At 37.3% G+C, this 14186-nt stretch overlaps 1 protein-coding gene across 1 annotated transcript in view; it reads right to left on the reverse strand.

Annotated features, from left to right (window-relative positions):
• Nucleotides 1-1071: 1071 nt before the first annotated feature.
• Nucleotides 1072-14186, reverse strand: part of LOC114684450 (probable maltase-glucoamylase 2) — a 97549-nt gene continuing 84434 nt past the window's right edge. The window contains exons 46-48 of the mRNA XM_037203623.1: nt 11163-11212; nt 6938-7111; nt 1072-5646 (exon numbers count right to left, since the gene is read on the reverse strand). Of these exons, the coding sequence (XP_037059518.1) occupies nt 3088-5646; nt 6938-7111; nt 11163-11212 (2783 nt within the window). The 3' untranslated portion in view covers nt 1072-3087. The remainder of the gene's footprint in view (nt 5647-6937; nt 7112-11162; nt 11213-14186) is intronic.

The raw sequence follows: 14186 nt of genomic DNA on the forward strand, positions 1-14186 counted from the left end.
ATGTCTCAGAGTTGATGCATAATGATCCATTTGCAGCTTGTAGTCAGGGCATGTCTGATTCTAGGAGGAGAGTAGTGGGAGGGCGATCCTGAATTCCTAGCAAGGGGGAAAGGAATCTTGTTAACTTGTGATTTAGAGGATGTGAGGTAAGTAGGGAGAAAGGACACATTTAGTTAAGGTGTACTGATTATAGGGGTGGAGGATGTACCATTAGTAGCCCTCTGATGTTTTGAAGCTGGTAGCTTGGGCCTGGAAACTTCCTTGAAGAAGTGAGAGCTAGAATATCAGCTATAACCCCAAACCTGGCAAAATCCCTGATCTCATTGACCAGCAAGTCTACCTAATAAATGAGCTTCAATTCCATTGAGAGATCTTGTCTTAAAAATAGGTGGAAAGTGACTAAGAAAGACTCTATATTGACTTCTGGCACCTACACACATGTTCCCACATGCACATGTGCACAAATACAAAAACATGACCATATTCATACACACCACAGACAACAAAACAAACTTTTCAGCCCACAGCTCACTCCTGTTTGTACTTCCAAAAACGCAGCACATTGGACATCTCTTAGTGAAGGTACAAGTAAAGGAGTCCATGACAGTCTATGGAGAAAATCACGAGTTTTGTTTGGGTAGGAAGGGTCAGGCAAGAGCCATGTAATCCCTAACATAAAGTCACATCTTTGTTCAAATGGCTGTAACTTGTGTGTCAATTCCAAGAGACAAGATTAACTGATGAATCTATGTTTTTCATATGGAGTGCCATTGAATGGTCCAAAACATAGTACCTCTGTTATGGCAGGTCAGAAAACCAGAAAGATGTTTGTAGAAGAGGAAAGGATGTTCAAGCAGAGTAAATCAGAGATTCTGGGGCTGCTGCTGGTATAATTGACCAGTACACAAGGATGGAAATAAGATACACTGTAAACATAAGGAAGTGACTTTCAAATTCTTTGGCCTCAGGATCTCGTTATATTCAAAACCAGTGAAGATACCATGTCACTTATGTGAATTATACCTGTTAATATTTACTGCATGCAAAATTTAATTTGAGTCACTCACAAAATATTTTATAAATATTTATTTTCATTAATTAAAAATAACAATATGTCTACTACATGTTAACATAAATAATATCTTTGTGAAAAATAAGCATATTTTCAAAGGCAAAAACAAAGAGTAAAAGAATGGTATTGTGTTGTTTTTTGAGTCTTTTCAATATCTTAATAGCAAAAGTACCTTCATGCTGCTTCTATATTTATCTATTGCAATGCCACATTGAGTCTCTGAAAAATGTCGCTATGTACCAGTAAGAGAACAAGAGTGAAAGAGAAAAATAACAACTTGGTATTATGAAAACAGATTTTATGCTATTAACTTTACAAATGGTCTGGTGCACCCACAGATTTCATAACTACATTTTGAGAATACTGCTCAAACCTTCAATAGTGCCCAACTGGCTAGATTGGGTAATATCTGTGAGTCTACTGATGAGGTTAAGGAGTGATCTAAGAAAGTAGTAGATCAAAGGTTTGTGGTAAATTTGTTTATGAGAGATCAGAACCATTCAGGAAACTCTAACATACCAAAGGAGAGACTTGACAATAAAACAACAAAGTAAAAGAATAGGTGACCAGAAACTCCAATCCAGGATAGACTGCCTCCTGGGGTTCTGACTATAGTCATACCTTGGTCTGGGAAAGTTCTAGTTTGTAGGCACATTGGAGTTAGTCATTTGCAGGAACAGTGAGGACCCAAAACTAGCTCAGAAGAGTGATTTCAAAATTCTAGAGCAGTTTGGTATCTATAAACAGAAGTTCGAGTAGGACTATTCATAATCCAAAAATATAACACATTTTGAATACCAACATAATGCCACGAGTGGAAAACTTCACACCATGAACTTTGTTTTATGCATATAATTACTTTAAGTGTTATATGAAATAATCTTCAAGCTCTATATGTCTAGAGTATACATGAACATTATTGAATGTCATGTTTGGATTTGATATATCACTCTGTAGATGCAAATGATCAGACATGTGGAATATAAAATCTGAAACAGTTTTAGTACCAAGCATTTGAGATGAGGAATGTTCAATATGCTTATGAAAGCTGTAGAGTGTTACTAACACTTATCAGAGTAATTATTGCAAGGCTAGGGAACTTATATTTTTAGCACCTGTAATCTTATATGTATTTTCTTTGATAGTAAAATTGTTATGTCTGTAATTTAATGACTTCAGTGATTGAAGTTGAGATTTATAAACATCTATAATAGTAGCAGTTTCAATGTCTATACCAATAGCTGGAATCCCCTTGAAAGCAACCATGGTGTTAGTAAGCTACTGCATAGACAGGCAAAATAGAATATTTGGGGGGAAAAAAGTCCATAGGAAAATAAAATGCTACTTTTCACATCATTAGTTAAAGAATCTACAATGTAAACAATTGCTGTCAGTGAGGTAACTTCAGTATCATTAGGGCTCTCCAATATTGGATTAGGCCTTGTAACCCCCCCCAAAAAAAAAACAGTAGGAGTGGGACTATTTCACAAAACCTATAGCAATAGTACTCACAGAATGTGGTGTGGTGTGGTAATGAGGTACTAATATTGCAAGTGAAGGCCATGGATATATGTGTCATTTAACCAATAAGGCCATAGGTATAATAGCTAACATAGGAAATAATTGTGGTATGCATTCAGACATCAGGATAAGCATGTATACCTTCTTTGGTAGAAGTTATGTTTGGAATGGATACATCCTTATACATCTACAGTTGTTGTCATTCTTGGACTATCTATATCTAAGATGAGACAAAAACTATTTTTGGAAGCCAAGCTATGCTAAGTACATTCACAAATTTTTGTAGCAATGGCTCTCAACCTATGAGTCTCCACCTCCACAGGGGACACATATCAGATAATATACATTATTATTAATAACAGCAGCAAAATTACAGTTGTAAAAGAGTAACAAAATAATTTTATGGTTGCAGTTGACCACAATATGAGGAACTCTGCTAAATGGTCACAGAATTAGCAAAGTTGAGAACCACTGTACTAGACCCTTAAGTGACATCATGGCACCACAGTAGAGTTTGCAGCATCCACAGTACTTGTTTCAATAGCTGTCACTGTGATAGGGACCACAGCACTAGCGCTAACAATTAGAGTACTGTTAAGGAAAGGTGTAATTGTTGGAGGAAGTATAGTACTAGCTGCATTGTCAACAGTACTTTCTTCAGTAGTTGTGGTTGTGAAATTAATTACATCACTAGTGTCAGCAGTGGGACGACTGGTAGGGAAATTTGTAGTTATAGCAGGAAGTGTGGTATTAGTTGTGTTGTCAACAGTGGTTGTTTCAGGAGTTGTGGTTGTGAAAGGAATCACATCACTAGTGTTAGCAGTAGTAGAACTTGTAGGGAAAGGTGTAGTTATGTCAGGAAATGTGGTATTAGTTGTATTGTCTTCAGTAGATGGTTCAGGAGTTGTGGTTGTGAATGGAATCACATCACTAGTGTTAGCAGTAGTAGGACTTGTAGGGAAAGGTGTAGTTATGTCAGGAAATGTGGTATTAGTTGTATTGTCTTCAGTAGATGGTTCAGGAGTTGTGGTTGTGAATGGAATCACATCACTAGTGTTAGCAGTAGTAAGACTTGTAGGGAAAGGTGTAGTTATGTCAGGAAATGTGGTATTAGTTGTATTGTCTTCAGTAGATGGTTCAGGAGTTGTGGTTGTGAATGGAATGACATCACTAGTGTTAGCAGTAGTAGGACTTGTAGGGAAAGGTGTAGTTATGTCAGGAAATGTGGTATTAGTTGTATTGTCAACAGTAGTTGGTTCAGGGGTTGTGGTTGTGAATGGAATCACATCACTAGTGTTAAGAGTAGCAGGACTTGTAGGGAAAGGTATAGTTATGTCAGGAAATGTGGTATTAGTTGTATTGTCAACAGTAGTTGGTTCAGGGGTTGTAGTTGTAAATGGAATGACATCACTAGTGTTAGCAGCAGTAGGACTTGTAGGGAAAGGTGTAGTTATGTCAGGAAATGTGGTGCTGGTTGTACTTGGTTCAGGAGTTGTGGTTGTGAATGGAATCACATCACTAGTGTTAGCAATAGTAGGACTTGTAGGGAAAGGTGTAGTTATGTCAGGAAATGTGGTATTAGTTGTATTGTCAACAGTAGTTGGTTCAGGAGTTGTGGTTGTGAATGGAATCACTTCACTAGAGTTACCAGTAGAACTTGTAGGGAAAGGTGTAGTTATGTCAGGAAATATGCTGGTTGTAGTGTCTTCAGTAGTTGGTTCAGGAGTTGTAGTTGTGAATGGAATCACATCACTAGTGTTAGCAATAGTAGGACTTGTAGGGAAAGGTGTAGTTATGTCAGGAAGTGTGGTATTAGTTGTATTGTCAACAGTAGTTGGTTCAGGAGTTGTGGTTGTGAATGGAATCACATCACTAGTGTTAGCAGTAGTAGGACTTGTAGGGAAAGGTGTAGTTATGTCAGGAAATGTGGTATTAGTTGTATTGTCAACAGTAGTTGGTTCAGGGGTTGTGGTTGTGAATGGAATCACATCACTAGTGTTAGCAGTAGTAGGACTTGTAGGGAAAGGTGTAGTTATGTCAGGAAATGTGGTATTAGTTGTATTGTCAACAGTAGTTGGTTCAGGAGTTGTGGTTGTGAATGGAATGACATCACTAGTGTTAGCAGTAGTAGGACTTGTAGGAAAAGGTGTAGTTATGTCAGGAAATGTGGTATTAGTTGTATTGTCAACAGTAGTTGGTTCAGGGGTTGTGGTTGTGAATGGAATGACATCACTAGTGTTAGCAGTAGTAGGACTTGTAGGGAAAGGTGTAGTTATGTCAGGAAATGTGGTATTAGTTGTATTGTCAATAGTAGTTGGTTCAGGGGTTGTGGTTGTGAATGGAATCACATCACTAGTGTTAGCAGTAGTAGGACTTGTAGGGAAAGGTGTAGTTATGTCAGGAAATGTGGTATTAGTTGTATTGTCAACAGTAGTTGGTTCAGGGGTTGTGGTTGTGAATGGAATCACATCACTAGTGTTAGCAGTAGTAGGACTTGTAGGGAAAGGTGTAGTTATGTCAGGAAATGTGGTATTAGTTGTATTGTCAACAGTAGTTGGTTCAGGGGTTGTGGTTGTGAATGGAATCACATCACTAGTGTTAGGAGTAGTAGGACTTGTAGGGAAAGGTGTAGTTATATCAGGAAATGTGGTGCTGGTTGTACTTGGTTCAGGAGTTGTGGTTGTGAATGGAATGACATCACTAGTGTTAGCAGTAGTAGGACTTGTAGGGAAAGGTGTAGTTATGTCAGGAAATGTGGTATTAGTTGTATTGTCAACAGTAGTTGGTTCAGGAGTTGTGGTTGTGAATGGAATCACATCACTAGTGTTAGCAGTAGTAGGACTTGTAGGGAAAGGTGTAGTTATGTCAGGAAATGTGCTGGTTGTAGTGCTTTCAGTAGTTGGTTCAGGAGTTGTGGTTGTGAATGCGTGAGAGCTTGTTGGAAATACACTGGTTGTCATTGGTGTGGGAAGTGCAGGATCTCCATAAACCCAAATAACCTCAGTCAGCTCTTCTAAGTTCATATTCTTTTCAGTCAGTTGAATTGTTAGTTTCTGCCAAAAAAAGATTACATTGATATATTAGAACTTATCAAACACTATATTGAAGTCACTGTTCAACTTTTATATTAGCAAAAAATATATATATTCATTCTTTCCCAAAGAGTAAATGACACAAATCTCTTCAGCTATTATTGGTCTCAGATCACCATGGTGAGGTGTTCTGTGTGTAACCAAGTGCCATACATTCTTTTTTCACACTCTCTTATGTCCAAGCTCTGTTGTTCTCAAATATTTACAGTTTTGGTTATAATTAATGTTTACTTTGTTTTGTCATTTTGTCATTGACATTTTCCTTTCCTGACATAAGACTGGTGTCATGCCCTTATTACCATCACTCCAAATGTGCCTAGCAAATAATAGGCATTAAATATGCTATAGAGTTTTCCCAACATGGAACTTGGTCATTTTCTGCAGCTAGGTTAATTAGAAGCAATACTTTCAGAGTAAATTTGAAACCAGTAATCCAAGGAACACATTATTGTATCTAAATATGTATCTAAGAAGACCACAGGGGGGAAAATCTACTTGGTTGCTCAGAATCCTCATTTTCCAAATTCCCAGTACTGGTATGGACACTATTTTCCCCATGTAGAAGCAGGAATTCCAGCTAACCATTTTCACCTCTCTAATCCATTCTGCTTGAGCTACTGCATCCATTTATAATTAATCCATGGTGTGTAGTTACTGTTTGGATTCTAAAGTTAGGATTACACAGACCTATGAGCAACCCATCTTGCAGAACATTGTTTCATTTGGGGCAAAGCTGTCACTTTACTAGTTTTTATAGTCTGGGATTTACAGGACTCTGTTTTGTTCATCAAAGAAGCATATCCTAGGCTACGAGTGAAGCATAGTCACTTAATAATAGTAACAGTTAAGCACCAACTTAAAACTTCAAAGAACCATTAATTTGCCCAGGGATGGGCACACTGCAGAAAGGAGAGAGGGACTTTCATAACCATTCCTTGTCTTTAGCCTCTAAGCAAAAATGTTTCTATGTTTTGTTAGGTAGCCTAGGAGCCCAATGTACTCAGAGCTAATCAAATTCATAGTGAGCACAACAGAGAGGATATCTTTAGACTACAGATCATCAATACCAGACTAGGAACAGAAGACCACCAATGTTGTATACTTTACAATCCAGGCCTCACAACTTTTCAGAAATGTATTTCCATGGAGGCACACCACTTCTAATATGTATCACATGTATAAGATATTAATAGCAGAGATAATTTAATAGAATAATAAAGTGAGTTGATGATGGCATTCCTTTCAGACATACCTGATTGTAGGGGTCACTTGTGAAATTGTTTTCAGTGAATGGCTGGTTGTTGTAGGTAAGACTAACATGTGCCACATAAGAGGAGTTTAAACCCCAGATTCCAATGTATCCAACTTTCAGTGGATTTGAGTTACTCAGATACTGATTATATATGACCTGGATTTTCAAGGTGTCCTATAAATAATTCATAAGAATAAAACATATATCACACATGTAATAGACAGTAAATTGTGTTATACATTACAATGTGAAAACATTTTAATGACTTTTATTGTACTGTTTTTAAAGATTTATTTATTCACATATTTAAGCATATGAGTGCTCTGTCTTCATGCGCACCAGAAGAAGAAATCTGATCCCATTATAGATGTTTGTGAGCCACCATGTGGTTGCTGGGAATTGAACTCAGAACCTCTGAAAGAACAGTCAAGTGCTCTTAACTGCTGACTCATCTCTCCAGCCCTTGTTTCTATTTTTTTTAATTAAATATTTCATGACGACATAGTTCCCAAGTACCAGCCATGAGTGATAAATTTGATGATGTCTGTGATGGATAATCTTGACTGCCAACTACATCTAGAATCAATGAAAACTCAAGTCAATGGACACACCTCTGAAGGGTTTTATTTGAAGTGGGAAGAACCACCCTAAATCTAGCCCATACTTTCTAGTGGCAGCCCACATAAAAACCTAAAGGAAGCTTTTTTCTTTTTTCCTGCTTTCCTTCATTCTCTCTGGCAAATTTATCTATCCTATTTAGGTGGCATTCATTTACTAATATTAAACCTTACTGCTTTGATATTCTAACAGACTGAAAAGCAGCCGAGATATCTATCTTTGTGGACCAAACAACTTCTAGATTCTTAGCTTTTCAGTCAGGATATAGCCATTATTAGTCTAGGCAGGACACAGCCTGTAAGCCACTCTAATAAATTCCCTTTATATGTGTGTTCTTGTGTGTGTGTGTGTGTGTGTGTGTGTGTGTGTGTGTGTGTGTGTGTCTGAGTGTGTATGTTTGTGTGTGATTGTGTGTGTGTGTGTGTGTGTGTGTGTGTGTGTGTGTGTGTGTGTGTGTGTGTCGATTCTATCAGTTCTGTTCCACTGGAAAATCCTAATATAATATCAAAGGTGATGTATGAACCAAGAAACGTTCTGGAAATTATTTTTGGTGTACTCTTACTAATTCATATAATAAAGTATCATTCTTTCTGTTTTTCAGATGAGGAAATTGAGATAATAGGAGGTGAAGTCATTCATTTTCACAGAGCTAAGTGACATAGATGGGGTGTAATGATGGTATGTTGGTATAATACAGGAGCATAGTAAACTGTCACTGAATTAAGAACATTTGCAAAGAACACAATAAATTGTCTAAACCTTGAAGTATTATATATAAACATCAATACAAGTTAAAATGAGATAAATTATGAGATGTTACATAATTAAAGCAAAATGAAAATCATAGCAAAAAATACTAAGGGCACTACGGAAATTGAAGAAAAGTAACTGTGGAAATAGAATATATATAAAAAGCATTAATAAATACATGGAACTCCAAGAGTCTTAGGGCAGTTAAGAGTTGCAGGCAATATATGTGGGAATAGTGTAGCAGGTTCTAAGTAAACAGAGAAATGAAACTGTATAAAAGACCAAGTTATGACAATTCTATGGAAAAAAATCAGGGAGACAGAGACAATAGAGCAAAGCTGCATGTGGCTTGATTCTGAAAACATTAGAAAGAGAAATAAAAATATTCCATTCCATTTTTAAAAACAGAGTCAAATGCAATGGTATATGACTGTAATCCCAGGCCCTGGAGAGGCTAAGGAGGAAGTATCACACTTTGAAGGCCTTCTGGCTATACAGCAAGTTCAAAATCAGTCTGGGCAGGAAAGGATGAGATTCCATGTCAAAACAAATAAATATGGAGCTAGAGAGATGGATCAGTGGTTAAGAGTACTTGCTGCTCTTCCAGGGAACCCAAATTCAATTCCTATCACCATGTCAGGCTCACAACCACCTATAACTACAGCTCTGAGGGATCTGACGCCTTCTTCTGACCTTCTCAAACACACATACACATAAAAATTTCATTAAAAATAAAGAAGCAACAGCACATTTTGTGACTGACTGGGCATGCAGAACCAAGAAGAAAAATCAAGAAAAAAATATATAACTTGAAGGAACTATTTAAACTGTATCTTATTGATTTAGGAGAGCTTATTATTAAATTTATTTCAACTTTGAAAGCTACTTAATAGGAATATTCCCAGAGACCCACAACCAGACATTATAAGGAGAGAGAGTCTAAATTGGAGGTTTCCATCAGGTCTCTCCTCTCAGAGATCTTGGATCCCCACAGAAGATGGGGAGGAAAGACTGTAGGAGTCAGAGGGGATGAAGGACACCCAGAGAACATAGCCCACAGAATCAACAAAGCAGGGCTCATATGGGCTCACAGAGACTGAAGCAGCAAGCACAGGGCCTGAATGAGTCTGCACCAGGTCCTCTGCATATACATTATGGCTGCTAGCTTGGTATTTTTATGGGACTCCTAACAGTGGGAGCAGGTGTGTCTCTGACTCTTTTGCCTACTCTTGGGACTCTTTTCCTCCTACTGGGTTGCCTTGCCCAGCTTCGACATAATGATATGAGGACTTTGGCCTTGTCTTACTGTATCTTGTTTTGTCCTATTTGGCTATTGTCTCTTGGAGGCCTGCTTTGTTCTGAAAAGGAAATGGAGGGGAGTGGATGTGGGGATAGAGCAGAGTTAGGTGGAATGGAGAGATGGGAAACTGTGGTTGGGATATATAGTATAAGAGAAGACTCTATTTGCAATAAAAAATTCTATTTCACCAAAAAGAAAAAGAAAAGAAACACAGAAATCTCAATCATGCTCTTGATCCCAGCCACCGTGTTTTAAGAGAAATCTAGATTAACTAGCACTCAGAATGATCAGATCTAGGAACCAGATAAACACAAAACAAAGAAAATGCCAAGTTACCCCAGAGGTACACGCAATAGTAAGAGAGCACAGAGGAGTATTGAACAGACATCTACCATTTGAAGCACTGTTACAAAGAGGTGATCAATTATTCTACAGTAGCCCATGTTTTCAGTCAATGGGTAAGTGATAAGCAAATTCTGGACTTGACATAGAATGGTTTATTTAATTGTCAAGAGAAGACAGATTGTCAATGGAATCATCCAACATGCAAAGTATTGTTTTCTCTAATTTATTTATTCCTCTATAATTTTCATTTCCCATGTAACTCTTATATTTTACCTTTCTGAATAAGATATGCTGACCCACTTTTGCGTCTGGTCTTGGTCATGTATGCTTTACTTTGCTAATGAGAAATTTATCAATTTGATAAAAATGTAATTTTTAAGCAATAATTTAGTATTTTCACTTCTAATTTTTTAAGATGTGCTTATTTACTTATGTATGTGTGTGCATGCCTGTGTGAATTTATGTGCACCATGTACATGCAAGTGCCTTCAGAGGCCAAAAAACATTGGATTCTCTGAAATTATAGTTACAGGTGGGTGTGACCTGCCTGAAGTGGTGCTAGGAACCAAACATGGCTCTTCTACAGAAGCAGTAAGCACTTTTAACCACTGAGCCCTCTCTCAAGCCCCTCAACTTTCACTTTATGCTATACCATAATCATGAAAAAGTCATTATTAGACACCACCCATAAGGTCAGCTGACCACCAGCTATGTAAGTATAATCAAGCTCATCCAAGCTGAGCAATTGACAGATGGCTATCTATATATATTCCAGCCAAGGTCAGTTAAGTGTTGATAAGATCACCTGAACTCTATAAATTCATGATCTCAGTAAACTTTTGCTGTCACATGGCAATGAGGCTATGAAGTTATCAACTCTACAGCAGTATTACATAGGATTATTTATATAACATTTACACTTCAAAATTTAAGAGCCAGAAAGCTTCTTATCCCTAGGAATAAGCTGAACATTGAGGGATCCATTTTCCCCAAGGTTAACATGAGTTCCAAACTTCTTTTCACATAGTGATGGTATTATGGATAAATGTAAAATAAGGACTATTTTCTTCCTTATTCCATTGTCAACAACATAAATTAGAGAAGTAAAGGCAAGAAACACTTCTTAATATGTAAATGTTATATTTATACAGACAGCAGGTGATGTCTAATCTGTAGGTAATATCATTTATAAACTCAATAAGGTAATCTTACCTGTGTTGCTATAAAGTTAGCCAAGAAATAATTTCCCTTTTCATATGTGTCTGCAAACAAGAAGAAAATAAACAGTTACCTGCTTCAGTTGTAGCAGATAATCTCATGTTGAGTCTGAAATATCTAAAACTGATCACAATGACTAACAAGGTATTCTTCATCTTCCTGAGAAGCAATAAAGATACTAAGCAAGCACTTTCCTTTTGTGTTTTGTTTGTTTGTTTCCTTTTGTTTTAGAAAGGCTCTCGTTCTCTAACTCAGGCTATCCTGGAACTTATATGTAGCCCAGGTTTGCTTTGAATTCCCTCTGTTCTTTCTTCCACTTTCCATTTCAGGTTATTATCTGGCATTTGCTTTCTTATACACCCAGGACCACTACCTACAATAGTCTGGGCCTTCCCACATCAAACACTAATTAATAAAATGTACTACAGGCTTTCCCAGAAGCCAGTCTCATGGAGACATTATCTCAATTAAGGTTCCCTCTTCTAACATGACTGTGTCTTGCATCAACTGAACATCAACTAGATAGCACAACTATTTGACAAAAATCCCAGTACCAGCATGAGAAACCCCCACTTGAGTCAGAGTAGTCTAACAATAGACTATTGCTATTGCCCTTGGTTGTTTCTCAGAGGCTAAAGGCAAATCCCTATTTCTGAAGACACTGCATACTTTGGACATAGGACTCAGAAGATATTAAAATCTCCTTCCCGTGATCTAGCCTTCATAGCACCAGTAAGTACTAAGTGAACTATCAAGGGAGGGGAACAGTCAATATTCTTATCCAGCTGTGACATCTAGGAACTAGAACAATGGCCAGTATGACAAGATATCCCTAAGGTACAATAGTGGCACTCATAGCTTGGTGGCAACCAACTGCTGTCCAATTAGACTTCAGGTTTACTCAATAGGCTAGAAATTATACCTAGTACTAGAAACCTAGACAACTACCTGGGCCTAATGAGTTGATGAATTTTAGAGGAGAACCTACTACCATCACTTTACTAGATCAGCGTAATTCCTAATTGCATCTTAAAATCTATCCTTATACCCACAGATAAATGTAGTTCACAACCCTCACCAACAAAGCTTCTTTTTTTTACAGCAAACAGACACCATAACAAAAAAAGAAAAAGAAAAAGAAAAAAAACACAAATGGTCATAATGCAGAGACCAGTGGCTCATGGATAGCCCAACCTCAATCTGCATCTACAATACAGCTTCTTAGGTGACATCTGGAAGAGGGGGCAGGAAGATTGTAGGTGCCAGATCAAAAAAATCTGCTGTGAGATTGCTTCTCCTAGAACCAAAAAGAAGCTATGCCCAAGATACCTAAAAATATGGCTATTTCAACAAGGCTGTTTCAACAAGACTTAAACAATGATAACACCAATATACTAGCTAACACAAAAAGGGAATCTCATGAGGTACCACCCCTAGACAAGAAGCACAGGCTACTAATGCCTGCTGAGATCTGTAAAACAAAATAGATTCTTCTAGGGATGACCCCACTAATTGGCTGTATAATACAAAGTGGACAACCTTGAAGTCACATATACACAAGCCATGAGAAACAGATTCACTGGATTCTGTTTAGGTGTTTATAAATTGTGTGTGTGTGTGTGTGTGTGTGTGTGTGTGTGTGTGTGTAAATAAAGGAAAAGGAGGCCATTAATTTGAAAGGGAATGAAGGAGGAAATATTGGAGGGGTTAGTGGGAAGTAACAAATGGAGGAAGTGATATAATTATATTTTAATTTAAATTTTTTAATAAAAATTCAAAGAACTATATTCTTAAATGGATATTTTTATGTAAATTTCAGCTAAAGTCATATACTCTGGAAAACAATATAAAATGCAAATAAAGCTAATATTCAAAATACAATTTATAACAATGAAAATTAACATCATATATAGAGAAAATAATTACAGTTAGATAAACTTTACAATATCTTCTTCATGGGATATGATCATAGTAATGATGTTTACAAGAAGAACATGTTAATATCCAGCTGTGTGTGTCTTATTTCATTCAGTAAAAAGAAACTAGATTTACAAAATAAATTTGCCATGTTTTCAGCTATATAAAAATCAAGCCAGGTGGTGGTGGCACACACCTTTAATCCCAGCACTCCAGAGGCAGAGGCAGGTGGATCTCCGCGAGTTCGAGACCAGCCTGGGCTACAGAGTGAGTTCCAGGAAAGGTGCAAAGCAACACAGAGAAACCCTGTCTCAAAAAACAAAAACAAAAACAAAAAAAAAATCAAGCATTGTCCTAGGTATATAACAACAAAAGACAATACAGCAATATAACTAAATGTGGTTGTATTTTTTCTAATTTTGTACCCTTAAAGCTTTTGTGAATATTTCACGCTTCAATGAGAGTAAAGAAAACCAAGGAAGAAAGCCTTAGGTATATTAGTGAAGGAAAATAGGCTACAATTTCAGAAAGTGTGTCATTTTGCAAATAGTAATAAAAGTGAGAACAGGTTAATATCGGCATGCCAGTATTCTTTAGAAATGTCTGAACAAGAGGGTACTCTGATGATAATGATGGGTGGCAGTTATCTACAAAAGAATGAGTGAAAACCCAGCTTGAAGACAGAAAACATACCAAGTATTAAGCATCCTGGCAACTCATAATTCTCAATTTTTGTGTCACCAAGAGTCTCCTGAGTTTCCCTACTTATGAGGGAAAAGATGTCTGATATTGTTGGCTGACCTGAGTAGAGCTATGACCCTGCCCCATGAGGATGACTTCATGATCAGCCTGATATCTCCATCTATACTATCTTATCAGAGTGAGATATTACTGGGAGGATACTGGCTGAATCCATCATGTCAGGCTCATGAACTTCCAAGACTGGGGAACCATACCTGGTCTACAATAACTTACAGTAGAATATCTGAGCTAGCCAAAGTCTCCTCAACACCACTATCTTATTGGAAATAGACAACACAGATTTTTGGGTGCCACCTGTACATGGTGAGCTTCTATGACAGAGTGCTCTGAGTGACATAT

The sequence above is a fragment of the Peromyscus leucopus genome, chromosome 3, assembly GCF_004664715.2.
Source record: "Peromyscus leucopus breed LL Stock chromosome 3, UCI_PerLeu_2.1, whole genome shotgun sequence".
NCBI classification, from domain to species: domain Eukaryota; kingdom Metazoa; phylum Chordata; class Mammalia; order Rodentia; family Cricetidae; genus Peromyscus; species Peromyscus leucopus.